At 41.5% G+C, this 19690-nt stretch overlaps 1 protein-coding gene across 1 annotated transcript in view; it reads right to left on the reverse strand.

Moving 5' to 3' along the window:
* CARMIL1 (capping protein regulator and myosin 1 linker 1) overlaps positions 1-19690 on the reverse strand; it is a 395834-nt gene that overhangs the window by 162925 nt on the left and 213219 nt on the right. The window contains exon 13 of the mRNA XM_030887178.2: positions 634-720. Coding sequence (XP_030743038.2) covers positions 634-720 — 87 coding nt within the window. The remainder of the gene's footprint in view (positions 1-633; positions 721-19690) is intronic.

Raw genomic sequence — 19690 nt, forward strand, 5'->3', positions numbered from 1 at the left:
GTTATTTTAACAGAATAACTGTTATTTTAACCGAATAGCTGGATTTGGTGAGCAATTTGAGATGAGGGAGACAACAGAGTTAGGGATGGATCTAAGGAAGGAATTTCCAGAGATGGGAAACACCAAGGGTCCACCTACAGTGGTGATCCAACAGTTAGGACCAAGTCCTTTGAAGCAGGCAACATAGCGAACATACGTGGGACAAACTAAAACTAAGACATGTCCCACTGATTTTTCCAAGGATAAACCAAGAGAAAACACCGCCAGTTGCCTCCGGGCACGTGAGACGTGGGCTGGAGGGAGATGGGTGACACACGTTTAAAGGGTTAGAGCTTGCATGTGTATTCCAGAATTCATCTCTCCTCTGGAATACTTAACTTTAGGCATTCAGAAATCAAATTATATCATCCCTTTATTTTCAACCTGTCCGAGCACCATAATATGAGGGAGCTTCCAAAAGCACCTGGGAAAATGGGATTCAAAGATAAAGGAATTGTCCCATAGACTTTTATTAAGTATCCCTTTGTATATATTTTTAAACCCAGGCATAATGGGATAATAATCCTAACTATCAACAGTAGTATGGTGCAGCAGGAAAACAAGAGATCCAGTGTTAAATAAGTGATACTGTACCTTTAGGTGATAATGAGGTTTTGGATAAATTCAAATGCTTTAGTCCCTTTGGGAGTTTGGCAAACTGAATACTTAAAGAGGACACACCTGAAAAAAGGGGAGAAAAAAGAGATGATTAGACTTTGGAAATTCTCAGAATTGCATGTGTTTTATAAGGCCAAAACTTTTCAATTTTACTCCAGTTCTGATATTTTACTTGTCCCTAAGTAAATGTCAGTCCTTATTTTTGAATTATCTGCCATCATGTCTGTCTTTCTCTCTGTCCCAGCTATTGCTTAGGAAGCTGAGAGACTGCTGAATTAAGTGCATCCATACTGGAGGTTTTACCAGTAGAGAAGCTGGGGGCCAGCAATGCTCTTTTCCTGATGGCCATATTTCAAAAGCAAAGCCTCTTGGGAAGGGTGATATGCTTGCCAGCCCCTCCCATTTCCCTCTTTTAACCTCTGTCTTAATGAGTTGCTTTCTCTCCTGGATGAGCAGGTGCCTGTTATTTAATTATTGTCAAGAATAGGTGTAATGTTAACTATTTGGATAACAGCTTCACTTTTACCAGATGGATTCTAATCCTCAATTGGTTTACAGCTAAAACCTCAGACATTTGTCAGTATATTTTAATTTCTTGGGCACAAGTTGTGCACCTTAGAACAGTTCACCAGGAAGGCACTGTGCTTAATGTGAGGCATTTTCTAAATGTAACATTCAGTGTGAGAGAATGGGAATTCCACCAAACACACCCCAAACCCACAGCTATCAGGTCAACTCTGATTCATAGTGACCCTGAAGGACAGAGTAGCATTGCCCCTTAAAACTTAAAGGAATAAAAGGAAAACACGCGTAGTTTTAGGTTATTTTGACTCATAAAGACCCCATGGGACATATTAGCATTTCACCATAGGTTTTCCTTGCTGTCATAATTCAAGGATTAGGCAGGCAAAACTTTTCTCCCACTATGTGCTGGGGAGGTTCAAATTGTGAGCCTACTGATGAGCAGCTGAGTTCTTAGCAAATGTGTCACCAGGGCAGGGGGGTGTGCACACACACGTATAAAAACTTCAGATAAAATGTAGATTTTATGAACTTGCAAAAATTACCCAAAAAGGATATACCTATTCCATGTATAATGAAAAAAGAACAATCAAACTGACATACAAGGGGCCACCTCCCCACAAAAAAAAACAGATTTTTTTTCCAATGGTATGTATTTAAATTTTTCCCCCCAAATTCATCATTTTGAACATACTCTCTATTACACTTAATACATTTGTCAAATCTGTGATTCCACTCTTGGAAACATTTTTCAAACGCATCTGTTTGGATGGCAAACAGAGCCTCCCTTGTTTCTTTCTTCACCTCTTCTACAAGTCCTTTCATGTCTCTATTCATTTGCAGAATCCAAAAGAAGTCGCATGGCGTGATGTCAGGTGAATAAGGTAAGTAGAGCAAGAGAGGTATGCTGGGTTTTTTTGCCAAAAACCGGTGCACAGAGATGGCTGCGTCCTGGTGGCAAAACCAGTCTGTTGCACACTTGTTATGCAATCTTTTCAGAACCTCCAAATAAAAGCTTAATTAACAGTTTGCCCTGGTGGAACACACTCCAAATGCACCATCCCCTCACCTAAAACAAACAAACAAACAAACAAACAAAAGCATCGTCTGTATCTTTGATTTCTTTCACTTGATGAGCTCTTTTAGGCTGAAGTGACAATGGTGTTTTCCACTGGCTTGATTGCTTGCTTTTGGGGTCACAGAATAGCTTAACATCTCCTCACCAGTAATGACCCTGGGGGAAAAAAGTCTGGGTCGCTTTGGAACCACTTTTTCAAAGCATGCTTTTTTTCCTGGCCAGTCAGAACCCAAGGCACAAATTTCACAGCAACCCTTCTCGTTCCCAAATCTTCCATTAAAATTCACTGAACCGAGCTCCAAGATAGTCCAGATAACTTCCCCATCTCTTCAATGATCCATCATTGGTCTTTGAACACAAGTACACAAATTTTGCAAACATTTTGATCCATCCGGGAAGTTCACAGAATCCAGAATGAAGTTTGTCATCAATCGACATTTCACCTTCTTTGAAACAAGAAAACCATTAGAGTTTTCCCCATAACACTGTCCTTGTGAGCTGTGTTCAACATCACAACAGTTTCTGTGGCATTTTTCCCGAGCAGGAGACAAAATTTCACAGCCACAGCTGTTCTTTTATATCGGCCATCACAAAAAACGAGGTTCAAGTGAAACTGATTTTACGAAAAAATTTACTGTGACCAGAGAGAACCTTTCTGGGCGATGCCACTGGGTGCACTAACTCAGAGCGAGTTGGAAGATGCTTGCTTAGCAGGGTAAGAAAAATGTGTACTATGAAAGCTCTGCTCAGTGGAGCTTTTTTGTTTATTTGTTTTTGGTTTTTGGGGTGTGGTACTCCCTCGTATTTGTAATGTAGATAACAAATGCAGAATGTACTTTATCAGAGTGCACATGAAATACTTATACAAAGTGACCATGTGACATCATGGGTTACAGATTGGCCTGGTAATCTGAGGGCCAGCACTTTGAATCCACCAGATATTCGGCAGAAGAAAGATGAGGCTTTCTGCTCCCATAGCGACTGACATCCTTGTGAATCGGCAGAGTTTCTCAAAGTGGGCAACACTGACGTTTCAGGGACACTGGAATGTTCCAAGGGACTGCAAAAGAAGGTGTCTACACTATTTCCTAGATGATCTATAAGACAAAAGTTTTTAATTGCCAGGGAGGTTGCTAAGTAATTTGTTTTTAAGTTTGGGAACCTATGCCCTATAAGGTTGCTATGAGTCAGAATCTACTTAATGGCCGTGGGTGTATGCTGAATCATACACCTATTCTCAAAAAAAAAAAAGATTATGTACCTAATTACTGTAAACCATACAAAGAATATTTATTCCCTATTATATATGCTCTAACAACTACCATGGCTATGAAATTAAGACAGAAATTTAAACAAACAAACAAAAAAAACCACAGAAAATTACCAAATAACTAAGCAATATATTTCTAAATAACAAACTCAAGAAAATTGCAGTAAAGCGAAATTACTTTGTAAGGCTCTTCTATCCACAGTCTTTGTAACTCCTATCAAATGATTTCCATGCAAATAAGGCTTAAGGAATTCCAATGAGGGGATTGGTCACTTTGTCATTCCAACAGAAATAAAATAAGCCATCTCAAGAAGCAAGAAGATGTGATAAGAGTTGTAAGAGCCCCTGATAAAATGATTTTTTTAAAAAGAAGCAAGAAGACGAGCTCCCGTAACCAGTAAAAACAGGACCCATATGCTGAGCAGCATGGAGGTCATGGCAACAGAGACCGTCGAGTAGTGGTGGTAGCTGCAGAGAACATGAGACAGAGTGACCAGCTCTCCTGGCTCATGAAGAGAGAATCTGAGTGCCTTCAGGCAGCGCTGGCAGCACGAAAGGCTCTTTGTAACACTTTTACCCAAGCAGGGCAGAGGCCAAAGATCAAACAGAGAGACACATGCCTGCCAGCATGGCTAAGAGGAGGCTGTATCCTTAATGTTTTATCATCCTGACTTGTAACCTGCTTACTTCCCTAAGATGTCCACAATCATGTGTATTGTCTGTGAGTTCTGAGGCTAGCGATATTTGATTATCTATTCGTGTATTTTTTTCATGTTGGCTATTTGAATAAGCTCTTTGCTGAATGATACAACTAGAGACATGCTTAAAAGAAAATCTATAGTCATAAACAGATAAAAAAGAAAAACTAAAAAATTAGCACAGGTCTGATTTCAAGTTATTTAAAAACAGCAGCAAATTAATCCTAAAATGGGATTAGAACAGTCAAAAAATAAAAGTAACAAAACCAGTCTTTTAAAAGATTGACAAAATCTTAAAACCACAGGGCAGAACTGGTTAAATAAGATAGAGGGAGAAGAGAAGAGAGAAATAGACTGAACAGTCAAAATCCGAAATGAAAAAGAGACAAATTGGTAAATGTCACGAAATGAACCTCCAAATATATGTATTCTAAATCCTATAGAAAGAAACAGAAGCTGTAGAAAGACAATGAAATTCCCTCTGAGCCCACAGAGAGAGAGACACGCTGAATTTGGACTTCTAGTCTGCTAAGTGGTGAAAAAATAAATTTCTGTTTGTAAAACTCACCCACAAGAGTTTTTTTTTGCTAGAGCAGCCCTGGATACACAAGACAGAATTTGGTACCAGGAGTAGGGTGCCACTCTCACAAATGTAGAAGTAGATTATTTGGAACTGGGTGATAGATGGAGACTGGAAAAAAATTTAAGGTGGCCTATAGTAAAAGCCTAAATTCTCTTCAAAAGCCTGTTGGTGGAATTCTGGACATACGGGCAAGTCCGGCCAAAGCCAGAGGGAAGTGAGGAGCACCATAGAAAAGTCTCTATCATCTTAGAGAATACGTATGCAGCAAAGAACAGAACATTGCTATAAATGTACATGTTGTGTGCTTCTGATGAGGCTTAATAAATAAATGAGAAAGAAGGATTAGATGTTGGAGAGACGATGCTTTTTATGCAGTGGCAAAGAGATTGTCTGGATTATACTGAAATGTTGGGTGGGTGGTAAAGCTTAAAAGTGATGAATTTGGATATTTGGCTGAGGAGATTTTGAAGCAAAAGTCCTATCCATGTAGTTCCCAGCCTAAACTATGAGATTCTGATTTCCTGAAGGCTATGGGTGACACCGGGAGCCCAAGATACATTTGTGAGATCTACAGAGGAAATAAGCCTCTGTATTTTGTTTGTTTGTTCATATTAGGATTTATCCCAGATGTATTTTGTCACTGGGGGTGACCCTCTTGAAATTGTGTTATATGTCTGTCTATTTTCTGTATATGAAACCCAGGCTTAATGAATCTTAGAGACAGCAAGGAGAATAAGGGTTTCTGGGGAATACAGTGGTTGTTGGGGGTGGGGGGTGGGAGAGAGGTTTGAGATTTGGGGAGCAAACAATGAATGTGAGAGGAGGAAGGGAGCATTAGAACTGATTGGGATGATGTCAAGGAGTCCAGGAAGGTAGAGAATGCTTTGAAACAGATTGTGGTAGCGATTGCACAATACTGCTTGGTGTGTTTGAACTATGGAATAGTATGATATCTGTATTAGCTCTCCGTAAAATGGTTGTGGGGAAAAAAAGAGTAAATATGTATAAACAACAACAAAAAAGAGCCCCATGTAATTTATGTGTGCCGCTCGAAGTAAAAGATGAGAAAAGAAGGACTTAAAATAAAACCAGAACGTAAAGATTGAGAAAATTCTATTAAATTTTTGTTGTTTCATTAAGGACACTTACAGTGTCCAAAGACCAAGGGGATCATGCTGCTGCCCTGAGCTAAGGAGGTGGGCTGTTACGGCCAACGGGCGGGAGAAGAGCTTGCCAGGGCTAAGAGGTGAGAATCACTGCTGAAATGGAGTAGGACAAGAGCCACCCAAGGCTGAAGCAGCTGAGCTGCCATTCCAGCGGGTCAGGAAGACATACTAAACCCAGAGCCAAGGGGTCTCTTCCTAGTATCTAGAAAATATGGTCAACCCCCAGAGCCTGGAGAGCAGGGCCCCTGCCTATATGGTCCAGGAGAATGGAGGATTGTTTTTAAGCCTTGAGAACCAATGTCATTTATTCTGCCAGATTCCAAACTTGCTCACTGCCCACTGTCCCTTATTTTTCTCCACCTTATTCTCATTTAAAATGGAAATGTCTACCTTGTGCCTGTCCTACATTTGTCCTTTGGAAGCAGGTAATGTGTGTTCTAGATTTCATGAGCTCACAAAGGAAGAGGAAATTTGTACCAGGATTGAATTATGTCCAGAGCCTCATCCAAATGTGACTAGACCACTCAGAAGATGAGACTTTAGACTTAAGAGCTGATGAAAGCCCTTTGTGATGCTATGATGGGGAAGGTGTCTTACAAGTGGGAAGGACATGGATTTGGGGTTGCAAAGGGTGGAATGCTATGGCTTGAACTGTATCCCCCCAAATATGTGTTATAAATACTAAACCCTACAGCTGCTCTCAGAGACCTGATGGTGTAGTGGGCTATGCATTTGGCTGCTAAACCCAAGGTTAGCAGTTTGAAGCCACTAATGGCTCAATGGAAGAAAGATGTGGCTTTCCATGCCCATAAAGCAGTGGTTCTCAACCTTCCTAATTCCGTGACCCTTGAATACAGTTCCTCATGTTGTAATCACCCCCAACCATAAAATTATTTTTGTTGCTACTTCATAACTGTAATTTTGCTACTATGAATCAGGCGACCCCTGTGAAAGGGTCCTTTGACCCCAACGGAGTCATGACCCACAGGTTGAGAACCGATGCCATAAAGAGTTAAATTCTTAGAAACTCACAGAAGCAGTTCTACTCTATCCTATAGGGTCACCACAAGTCAGAATTGATTTGATGGCAGTAAGGGAATAGTTTCTTTTTGATGTTAATAAGGCACTACTAGTAGAGATCTAAAAGTGGAGTATAGATAAAAGAGCAGATTATGCACGCAACAACAACAACAACAAAATCACAGATGGGGAAGATGCCAGGCCACATAAGATCACCAAGAAATGAAGACAGAGAGTTGAAGAGAAAGCCCTTCTGTCAGAGCCGGTGCCCTAAATTTGAATGCCTTGCATCCTAAGCTGTGAGAGCAGGGATTTCTGTCAGTTAACACCATCCACTTGGAGCATGTGCGGTAGCACTACTACAGAAGACAACAGAGGTCTATGGGCACAGGAAATAGAAGACAAAATAAAATCAGTGTCAAAACACATGTCAAAGAAAAATAGCAAAGTCCCTAATGAAACACAATTTACCAAGAGGTGGTGAAATTAGGTTCTTTGATGGACCTTTTGCCTTGGGTCTTTGGGAAAAGAGCTTAAGAAAAAATTTCCCCTAAACCTTTGCCCTAGTTTCTACCCCAGAGAATGTGTTCCTTTTGTCCAGGTTGGTTGACATTTTCTGGGTAGACAGTCAGCAACAGTGAAGTGCAAGACTGTTTAACCCAGGGTTGCATCTTGCTACAGGACTAGTATGCCACTTGCAGGGATTGGTTAATAGATGTGCAAATGAAGTGAGTTGTAGCCTACTATACAAATGAAGTGTCTGTGGCCTACTGAGAGGGTCATTTGTGGCCAGATCGTCAGATATAGAAGCACTGGTGGTGTAACGGTTACATGTTAGGTTGCTAACCTCAAGGTCAGAAGTTCTAAACTACTAGCCACTCTTTGGGAGAAAGACGGGGCTTTCTACATAAGGAGTTACAGCCTTGGAAATCCACAGGGGCAGTTCTACCCTGTCATACAGGGTCACCATGAGTCAGAATCCACTTGATGGCAATGAGGTTTTTCTTTTGGGTTAGTTACGGTCCTGGTGAAATTGACAAGAATTTTGTGTATTTAAGCAGCCAGCCCACTGATGTTTTGGGAGGCAGAAATAAGTAAAGAGAGAAATATGCGATGAGAAGTGAGAGGGCTAGAAAGGAGTCTCCTAAAAGAGTTGTGGCACAGGTTGAGGGTTGCAACAGGGAAGATGGTAACAGGCCCAAAGGGGGCCCCGTGGCAGAGCTGGCAGTGACAGGCAGCAAGGCCAAGAGGAACCTGTCCTGAGGGGACCTAGAAGAGGCAGGCAAAACGGAGAGGGGCTGAGTAGCCGTCCTGCACTGAAGAAGGGAGACTTTGCCTGCTTGTTTCCAGTTTTGCTCCCAAGCTGTAACCCTGCTCCTTCACAAGCTACTTACTTAACTGGAGGATGGTCTACGAGTTCCGTGGGGCCATTTGCAACGGCGCACCAAACCCAAAGGGGAAGTAGAGAACGCCATGGGAAGAATGGCTGGTGGCAGAATTGGTAAAAAGGGTTGGAGAGAGTGGGGGTATGCCTGACCTCCACCTCACAGGGATCAGCTTGATGTTGAACTGATAAAGTTAAGACACTACACTTCACACTGAGATAAGAGCCACATAATCTTCATAGCCCTATTCAATCCAAAAAAGTAAATGTATTTTATAGCATCTCCAAAAAAAGCAAAATAAACGAAATACAAAAGTTGTTGTTAGGTATCTTCAAGTTGATTCCACCTCATAGCAACTGAAAAGAATGTCTTCAAAGGTTGTGTTTCCAAGGCTGTAAGTGTTTGAGGAAGCAGGTGGTCATATCTTTGTCCAAGGGAGTAGTGGATTGATTCTCACCCCAACCTCTTGGTTGTTATCAGCTGAATGCTAGAACCACTGCACCAATCAGGCTCCTGTATATAATATACAACACATCCTAATCATGTTATAAGGATGTCCAGATATCAATATCCCCAAAGCTGTATTCCGTATCTTCAAATCATTCTGAAATGACCTAGTAAATCAATGTTTTATTTGTTCAATCTTACAAGAAAACTGAAAAACCTTACTTAAGTTGTTTTGCCTCATTTTTAGAGAAGGCAATTTTAAGTGTTTAACATATTTATGTGTGTCTGTCAGCCACACCTGAACTCACCACCATCCAGGCAATCCTGATTCACGGCCACACCTATACCAACACATAAAACTGAAAATGCCCAACACCAGGCCAAAGACCTGACGAGAACCATTAGACAACACAGGAACCGTGGTGGTGTAGGCGGTTATGCGTTGGGCTTCTAACTGCAAGGCCAGCAGTTCGAAACCACCAGCCGCTCCTCTGGAGAAAAATGAAGCTTTCTACTCCTGTCAAGAGTTAGTCATAGAAACAGACAGAAGCAGTTAGACCCTGGGGTAGGGAGTCCCTGCAGGTCAGAATCAACCCAAAGGCGGTGTGTTTGGGATGCTGGTGCCGCCCATCCATCTGTTCATCACTAAACCATATGCTACTTTGATTTCAAAAGGGAGAGAGACAAAACAGAATGAAGAGTCCGGCAATATGCTTCTCTGGAAATCTAAGCATCACTCCTCAACTATTAAAAAAAGTAAAGCTACTAAACTAAAAAGGAGAATTAAAATCACATTTGCTTATTTAAAGAAGAAATAAAATGAACTAAAGGTAAACAGAGTCCAAGGTAAAAAATAGTAAAGGTAGTATTGTTAAATATATGATAGTATTATTAAAGTGCTTTGACCAAGTTCCAAATTAAGTCACTACAAATACATAGTGGCTGCTAAAGACTCCATTGGATTAAAGTATGGTTGTACAGAGTGCAGTATAGGACTGATGAAACATACAACATTCCTCTAGTTCCAGAATGCTTCCTGCCCCTGTACCCCCTCTCCACAACCAGTGTCATGACCAGTTCTACCTTACAAATCCTGCTGGACCAGAGTACATACATTAGTACAGATAAGAGCTCTCGACATGGGATCCAAGACAGATAAACCCCTAAGGAACAGTAGTGAGAGTGGCGATATCATGAGGTGGGGGACTGATCACAAGGATGGAAATATAAAACCACCCCAGGGGGACGAATAATAGACATGTGGGTGAAGGGAAATAACGGACAATGTAGATATGAAGAAACAATAATAATATATAATTAATGATTCAAGAGGGTGGGAGGGGAAAAAAAGAGGAGCTGATACCAAGAGCTCAAGCAGAAAGAAAATGTTTTGGAAATGTTGACGGCAACATATGCACAAGTATGCTTAATACAATTGAATGATGGATTGTTATAAGATCCGTAAGAGCCCCCCATCAAAATGATTAATTAAAAAAATGTGATTGTAGATTCTAGAAGTTGTGAAAAATTGCTGCTCTTGGTGAAGTTTGCAAAAACTATGAGATATAGGTTTTGATGGTTATAAGACTGCTTATGTGTTTTATTAGCCAGTTTCTTTCTTGGGAACATGTTTTGGTTATGTTTCTAGGTATCTACCTATCGTAAATGTATTTCTTCTTGAAAGCAATGTCCTTAACAAAATGAAAGCTGAGTTGATCTATGAAAACCTCTCCCTCCCCAGTATATAAACTGGAGTAAGAATGCATATCCAATGGTGTCAGGGTAGCAGCCCTTTAAGTTAAATCATTTTTTGACTTGTGAAAGGCAATAACGATTTGTGTTTAAAGAAAGCGTTATTTTTATTTCTAATATATTAAATTCTTTCTTAGAGAGTGTTTTGTATATTACACTTGCTAATATACTTCATATATTCTTTTCCACAGATTCCTTGCTTTGGGGGATATAACACACATTGTGTATAAGAACACTCTAACTTGAAAATAAGATGTTACACCCACACTACAACCCGTGCACACCTGGGTTCAAATTAGCTTGTGTGATCTGGGGAGATTGACCAAATTTGCATCCCATCATTGGAAGAATAGTAACTCTAATAATGAGTCATGGTGTGAAGTCACTTGCAAAATAGGTACAATAATTTGTTGTTGTTAGCTTTGGCTCACTTCCGCTTCATGGTTGCCTGCATGTACGGCATAAGGAGAATCACGTGGCCCTGCACAACCTTCACAGCCATTGGTCTATCTCAGGCCATCGTGGATTTTAATTGACTTCCAATCTAAGGAGCTCATGTTCTATAACTGTACACAGAACATTACGTTGTGATCTACAGGCTTCTCATGGGGTCTTTTTTTCCTAGTCTTAGTCTGGAAGCGTCACCGAAGCCTGTCCACAAGGGGTGACCCAGCTGGTAAAAATACTAGTGTCATGAGCTTCCAGTATCATAACATGTAACTCACCACAGTACCACAAGCTGACCGTCGGGAGTGGAAGGTAGGGCTAAGTGAGATTTAAATGAAAAATCCTTAGCACCATGCCTGACACGCAGTAAATCCCCCATGCATGTTGACGCTCATAGTATACATGACCAGGCATATTAAAAAAATGTTCCTCAAGAACATAAAAAGAACCCATTAGTTCTAAGGTGATATCACCAACACACTTGAGCAACTGGTCAGGGAGGTTGACCTCCGGGGTAATGGTGGGCTCTTCCATGGAAACCACCCTGATGTGGGCGTGGCCTCGGTTTATTCAGAGACAGGAGAACTACACACTGACTGAGGAAGTCAAAAAAGGTAGATCAACACAGACGGAGAAGATGATTTTAAACATAGCCACTGAGGAGCCCAAAGCAATGTGATGTTTACCCTGGGGAAGAGAGAGTAGAGAAATGGGTTAGTTGATATGTAAAAGAAGCCGTTTTAAGAAGGAAACATCGCTTTGGCCAAAGGTTCGGACCTGGCACCATTGGCAATATGAGTAAGTTAGGGGGAGTAGCACCAAACGTCTCAGAGGAAAAGAAATTACTTGCTCTGCATTTTCTGGGGAGTCCCTGACCAGTTGGTACAGTTAACATAGCTGATGAATAACCGAGAAGTTCAAATCCACCTACAGGTGCCTCAAAAAAGAAAAAAAAAATCCTGGTGATCTGCTTCTAAAAATGTAGCCAGCAAAAACTCTTCGAAAAACAATTTGACCCTGACCCACACATAGTTAGCCTTAGTCAGAATCTACTTGATGCCCACTGGGGAGTCAGGTGCTTTCTGAAGCTACTACGCAAGGGGGCCAGAGTGTAAACTGATGACCAAGAAAAGATTCTTCACAACAAAAACACTGAGATTTTTCCACTTTTGGCCAAAACCTACTGTTCGACTCTCTCCCCCTAAATAAAGCAAAACACAGCCTTTGAGCTGTGAATGAAAATAAAATTTGTCACTAAAAGCGTTCATCTGACACTTGACTAGCTGAATGATTCTTCAGGTGAGTCTGTTTTAGCCGGTGTCAAATTTATTAGAAAAAAGATGATCTTTTCTTTTTTTTATTGCTCTCTTCAAAATGAAACTATGATCTCTCTCTGCTTCTAAATATTTTTGCCTAATAAAAAAGCAATTACAAAATGTTTAGCATCATCATTTGACATCTGATGTGATTAATTTACTAACACAGTAAATTAAAGTTGACATTGCAGATTTAACACATTAATCATGTAGTCATTTAACAATGCATGCTATAACACCATCTAAAATTCTAACTTTTAGAGAGTCTGGCATCAGTATGATTCACATGGTAGGCAGGACATTTTAAGGTAGATCTTTGCTAATTTGAGGCACCAAAATCAATAATTTAACAACATTCTGCCTCCAGAGTCCTAGCAGCAGGGTTTAGGGAAATAAAAGGCTTCTTTCTCATCTGTTAGAAAGCACAGACCTGAACATTGTAGATGTCAAATCAACAGAGATATGCTAAAAGCTTTAGGTTTTCACCGACTCCCATAACGCCTATGAAGAATGCAGAGACATGACGAGTAATAAGGGAATAAACAAATAAAATACAACGATGTGCTTCTATTTTTAAAAAGAAGATGGAAACACAGACAGTCAAGAATCAATAGCGTAGGATACGGGGGAAAAATGGAGTCAATACACCAGACATATGAATTTCTTAAAATCTAAATGTATAGTTTAGAAAAAATATTACTTTTCTATGTATAACCTCTAAAAAAGGGGGTAGGGTGGGGCTCAGGGGGTGCTGTAGGTATTAAGCATTGGGTTATAAACCACAAAGTACAAAGTCTCCCCTTGGGGGAAAGAGGAGGCTGCCTGCTCCCATAAAGACTTTCAGTGTCTTTGAAACCCTTCATCGGGTCACTATGAGGCAGAATCAAATGGACAGCAGTGGGTTTGGAACCATGAAAAGATTAATTAAATGGGACTGACATGACGAAAAAAAGTACTCTCTGTTTTATGTCTAATGTGTATCTTTAAATTTTCATTTACAGAAATATACTGACAGACAATGGAAGAAGTCAATGTTTTTAAAAGTGCAACACAAAACCAACTGCTTCCACTTCAAAATGAAATCGAGGCAGTCAAACGAGAAAATCAAAAGCGAATGGTAAGAGACCGACGATCAATTGATAAACAAGTACCATTTGTGCTCTTCACCCCAGTCCTCATCCATAAAATAGAAATAAGACTTGTACTATTTAACTTCACAAAGCTATTTGAGGAATCAAGTGAAGGAACAAATGCTGACAAGGACTGAGCACATCATGTGTGACAGACTAAGTCTTATCTCTCGCTATGTCTTATCTCATTTCATACGTGTAGTCAGGTGCGGCTGAGTCAGTTCCAAGTCATCGCAACCTAACGTACAACACAGTGAGACTCTGGTCCTGTGTCAGTCGCGCAATCCTTGTGATGTCTGAGGCCATCGTAGCAGCCACTGTGTCAGTCCATCTTCTTGGCCGACGTCCTCTTTTCCACTGACCGTTCCAAACCAATCGAGTTTTACCAAGCATGGTGTCCTTTTCCAGGGACTGGTTTCTCTTGTCCAAAGTCCACGAGACCAAGTCTCAACAGCCTTGCATCTAAGCAGCATTCTGGCTATACATCTTCCAAGACAGGCTGGCTTATTTTTCTGGCAGCCCATGGCACTTCCAGTATTCCTCACCAGCACCATAAATCAAATGCATCCTTTCTTCTTCCGTCTTCTTTCTTCAGGGCCCAACTTTCACAAACACAGGAGGTGATGAAAAATACTAATGCTTGAGTCAAGTGCAACTACCTTAGTCTTCAAAACAATAGCCCTGCTCTTCAAGGCTTTACAGAAGTCTGTGCAGCAGATTTGTTCAATGCAATACAGCACTTGATTTGACTGCTGCTTCCAGAAGCAGCACGGATCCAAGGAAGATGCAATCCGTGACAACTTCTATCTTTTCTTCATTCGTCATTACTTTTTAGAATATCTTTATGTGATAAGAACTATTATTACCTGTTTTAAAGATGAGGTGCCTTCAGCAGAGAAAAGTTAGGTAATTTATCCAAGCTACCTACCAAAAGTGGTAGAGCCTAGAATTTTAAAAACTCACTGCCTTCAAGCCAGTTCTGACTCACAGTGACCTTACAAGGCAGAATGGAACTCCCCTGTGGGTTTTCAAAGCAGTAAATTTTTATTGGGCCAGAAGGGCTCATCTTACTCCCATGGTATGACTGGTAGGTTTGACCCACTAGACCCTGAAGCCAGGGCATGAACAAATCGCGCATGTTCCTTGCCTTAAGTGGCCTCTTTCAAGCATGACTGCTACACACTATATCTCTGCTTACCAAATCATACTTTACAACAAGCCCCTTAACAAAAGGCTGGAGGCATGTGCTCTGTTCACTGGTATGACAAGGAACCTGAGCTATAAATAACAGAAACATGTTGCATCGACATTCCTCGGACAAAGCCAAACTTTCTGAGAATTCCCAAATAAGTCCCTGAGTAGATGGTTCAGGTGAAGGCTCAAATTCCATTTGGTGTTTAACTGCCACAGAATTGTGGTGACTTAGCTGCAAAGGCCAAATTTGCTTGTGTGTCTTTGCGTTTTCTTCTCTGATGAGATTTATACACTATACAATCTCATTATAAACTTCTCCCCATGGTTGGTTTTTGTTTTATTTTCTTTAATGTTTCCAAACATAAAATATTCTCAATGCCGTTTCAGAAGCAAAAATCATTAAAATTTTCCCTAGATGAAAGCTTCTATAACTATTTTACACGCAATTAAATTTCCTGTGCCATTTTCATCCATGAGTGGAGAAGCCATCACTCATGCTCAGATAGTCTGCTTGAACACAAAGCACCTTGCGGAATTTGTTTTTACCTTTTCAATGTATGCATTTACTAATGTTTCTTTTTTAATCATTTTATTGGGGGCTCATTCAACTCTTATCACAATCCATCCATCCATTGTGTCAAGCACATTTGTACATTTGTTGCCATCATCATTCTCAAAATGTTTTCTTTCTACTTGAGCCCTTGGTATCAGCTCCTCATTTTGTCCCCTCCCTCCCCGCTCCCCCCTCCCTCATGAACCCTTGATAATTTATAAATTATTATTCTTTTGTCATATCTTACACTGTCTGATGTCTCCCTTCACCCACTTTTCTGTTGTCCGTCCCCCAGGGAGAAGGTTATATGTAGATTCTTGTAATCGGTTCCCCCTTTCTACCCCACCATCACTCCACCCTCCAGGTATCGCAACTCTCACCACTGGTCCTGAAGGGATCATCTGTCCTGGATTCCTTGTGTTTCCAGTTCCCATCTGTACCAGTGTACATCCTCTGGTCTAGCCAGATTTGTAAGGTAGAATTGGGATCATGATAGTAGGGAAGAGGAATCATTTAAGAACTAGAGGAAAGTTGTATGTTTCATCGTTAGTACACTGCTCCCTGACTGACTCTTCTCCACCCTGTGACCCTTCTGTAAGGGGATGTCCAGTTGCCTACAGATGGGCTTTGGTTCCCCACTCCCCATTCTCCCTCATTCACAATGATACGATTTTTGGTTCTTTGATGCCTGATATCTGATTCCATCCATACCTCGTGATCACACAGGCTGGTGTACTTCTTCCATGTGGGCTTTGTTGGTTCTCAGCTAAATGGCCACTTGTTTATCTTCAAGCCTTTAAGTCCCCAGACACTATATCTATGGATAGCCAGGCATCATAAGCTTTCTTCACCACATTTTCTTAAGTACCCCTTTGTCTTCAGCAATCGTGTCGGGAAGGTGAGCATCAGGGAATGCCAGTTCAATAGAACAAAGTGTTCTTGCATTAAGGGACTACTGGAGTGGAGGCCCAATGTCCATCTGCTACTTAAATACTAAACCTTTACATCGATGCACACAGAGCTATTTCCCCATCATCATACATATATTTACATATGTATATGCCTGCATTTAGACCTCTATAAATACCCTTTGCCTCCTAGTTATTTCCTCTATTTCCTTTTACTTTCCTCTTGTCTCACTATCATGCCCAGCCTTTATTTGGGTTTCAGTAATTCCTCTCGGGGTGTGCAGGGAGCTCAGACCCAGAAAGTGAAGGGAGCTGGGAAGACTGGAGTTAACAGATATTCAAGGGCAGTGCCAGAGAGAGCAATGAATCCGAAAGCAGTCACAGAAGGTGCAACTACTGGTCTCTCTTGTCCAGAGGAACCAAGAACGATGAAAACCAAAGATGCACGGAGACAATTAGCCTAGTGGATGAATGGACAATGTGGATGTCAGTCTCTATGACCATGGCACAGGAAAAACCAGATGGCATCGAGCTAACGCTGCCAACTGCTCTGAAAGGGATCACATAAGAAGGTCTTGGATAGAGTGGGAGAAAACTGTGCAACACAATTCAGAATTAAAAAAGAACAGGCTGACCAGTTTGGATAGAAACTGGCAGAACTCCCAAGAATATGGCCCTTAGGCCTTCTTCAGACCTATAAATGAACTCACCCTTCTGACTAAATTTTCATCTAACTCAGTGGTTCTCAACCTTTCTAAAGCCACGATCCTTTAATACAGTTCTTTGTGTTGTGGTGACCCCCTAACCATAAAATTATTTTCGTTGCTACTTCATAACTGTAATTTTGCTACTGTTATGAATCAAACGACCTCTATGAAAGAGTTGTTTGACCCCCAAAGGGGTTGATGAGACCCACAGGTTGAGAACTGCTGATCTAACTAATAGGCCCATAGTGAGAACAATAGCACTAGGCAGGTACCAACTCAGAATAATCAACAATTTGAAATCAAATGGGTAGCCACTGTGTCAACTCAGCTCACTGAAGGTATTCCTCCTTCCCCCCAATCCTGACCCGGTCCTTTTCTGAGGACTGGCCCTTCCTGGTGCCATATCCAACGTATATGGGCAAAATGTTGACATCCATGTATCTAAGGTGCATTCTGGCTATACGTCTATGACACATAGCACATTTGTTTCTTCTGGAAGCCCATGGTACATATTCAATATTCTTCACCAAAATCATGATTCAAATGCATCACTTCTCCTGCAGTCTTCTTTAATTTTTTTCCAGCTTTCACATACATATAAGGCAATTGGGTAAGGCACCACTCAGCCCTCAAGGGGATACTTTCCCCATTCTAACACTTTACATAAGTCTTGTGTAACAGAGTTAGCTAATTCAACACAGCATTTGATATCTCGACTTTTTGCTTCCATGGGCATTGACTGGATCCAAGTGAAATGAAATCTCCCCTCTGTTTACCATAATGTTGCTTCTTAGTTCAGTTGCGAGGACTTTCGTTTGCTCTAGGTGGAGGTGTAATCCTTACTGAAAGCTGTATGTAGTCTCTGATCTTCATCAGTGCGCCATATCTTCTTCATTTTCAGCAAGCAGGATGCTATTGGCATATTGCACTTAGTTCAGGAGTCTTTCTCCAATCCTAATACCGTTGTCTTCTTTCTTACTTCTTCTGTCTGGTGGATATCACTCTCTTAATGGCCTGCCTCTCTCTACTGATCAGGTTCCACCAGCAAGAACATGCAGCAGCATACTGTTCATCTTAGAAACCTAACCAAAACAGCCCTCCTGTGCATAAGAAATGGTCTGTACCGCTTACTCTTGGTTCACATTTACCTCTCCAGAGCATTTGACTGAGAGGGAGTGTTTCTTCTTCTCAATGAAATTATTATACATCAGAAAAATATTCAATTCAAAATATAAACCAGTTGTCAGTGAATCAATTCTGACTCTTAGTGACTCCATGGGTTGCCAGGCCTGCGGAGAAATATGCTCCACGGGGTTTTCGATGGCTGCATTTGCGGGGTATTTGGTAGTTGCCAGGCCTTTCTTCTGAGGTGCATCCCAATGGCCTCAAACCCCCAACTGTTCATTAGCAGGTAGGACCATTAGCCCAATTCACAACCCAAGGTCTCCCAAATCCCAGGAATAGGCATCCATTATGCTCTGCTTTAATTCGTATCAGTCTGCTTTTCATGTCATGTTTTTCTAATTTAGTCACAACCACCCTTTGACTGCACTTCTCTAAATGCTGCAAAGTTACCCCTGAGAGTTTTGCGTTTATATACAACATGGGTATATTTTGGGACACAGAACAACGGCCTTATTGGGAAGAAAATGCAAAACTGGATGCTTACATCAGAATGTTCAGTTCGGTGTAAATAATTAATCCTCATCAAATAAAAAACATCGCAGGATGAAAAGCCCTTACTCAACAAAGCTGGAAAACATTTGCAAAGAAAACAAAATATTCCTTCTAGAGATAAGGCTAGTTCTTAAGTCTCATCCATCAGCGAGAATTCAAATGAGTATTCAAACTCTCATGTTTCACTTTCCAGGCCGACTCAATCTTTCCTGAAGCCATGCAAACACGTTTTTTGTTCGTTGTTGGGTTTTTTTGCAGTGCCGCCTGGGTTTCTTTGTGCAACCAGCACAGGACACCAGCTCCATGCAGATGGCAGCCCTGGGCTCACACCAGTTCCCCCTGTCGGAGGACAGGGAACTCTACTTTGTGGGAGCCTGGGCACCTTTGGGAGCTTGAACTGGAATTAAGGCCTTGGCTGGAATGTCACACTTGCTTTGTGCCTTGACCTTGGGCTGGCAGAGTCTCAGACCTTTGGCAATACATGCCTGAGACTGCTTGCCAAGCTTGGGGTGGGCAATGTGGCCCAGTTGACTGAGCTTGTGGATGATGCCCCCCCAGTGGGATCTTAGCCTTGATGTCTGTGGGCTTCACAAAAGCCTTGATAGCTTTGGCACAAGCAGCTGTGGCCTTGGCATTGTTGGTCTGCATTTTCTTCAGGCCCTCCTTAGTGTGCTTCTTGGCGAAGCACAAGTTCCTCAGGAACTTGGGGTCCACCCACTGAAGAGATTCCTGTCATTGTGATCGGGGTTTCTTGATGCCATTTCTGTGCCGTTTCCGGGTGTGGTTCTTGTGCTTGACCATATCTGTGCCGACACCAACGCCTGTTGCTCCCAGAGCACCAGAGACCGGAAAAGCACCATGCAAACACTTTTAATGAAAGCTTCTTCTATGTTATCCTGAACTCCAGTCTTCTCAACCGTTCCTTATCCTCACATTCAAATCCTGTTAAATATTAAACTGCCTTGTGATAGCTGGAATTGTATGATAGCCCCGAGGATTCCTGCCCCCCTCCCCCGTGCATGCACTCTGCTCAGTACCCTCACATGTGAGTGGAACCTGTGAATATGATAGGATACAACTTCTACAGTGAGGTTACCAGTCAGTTACCTTTGGGTGCATTCAAAGGGATACTAACTGGGAGTGGGCCTGACTTAATCAGGCGAGTCTTTAGAAAAAGATG

Source organism: Echinops telfairi, unplaced genomic scaffold, assembly GCF_000313985.2.
Source record: "Echinops telfairi isolate 266 unplaced genomic scaffold, ASM31398v2 ScPeMD7_5868;HRSCAF=6743_0, whole genome shotgun sequence".
Classification (NCBI taxonomy): Eukaryota; Metazoa; Chordata; class Mammalia; order Afrosoricida; family Tenrecidae; genus Echinops; species Echinops telfairi.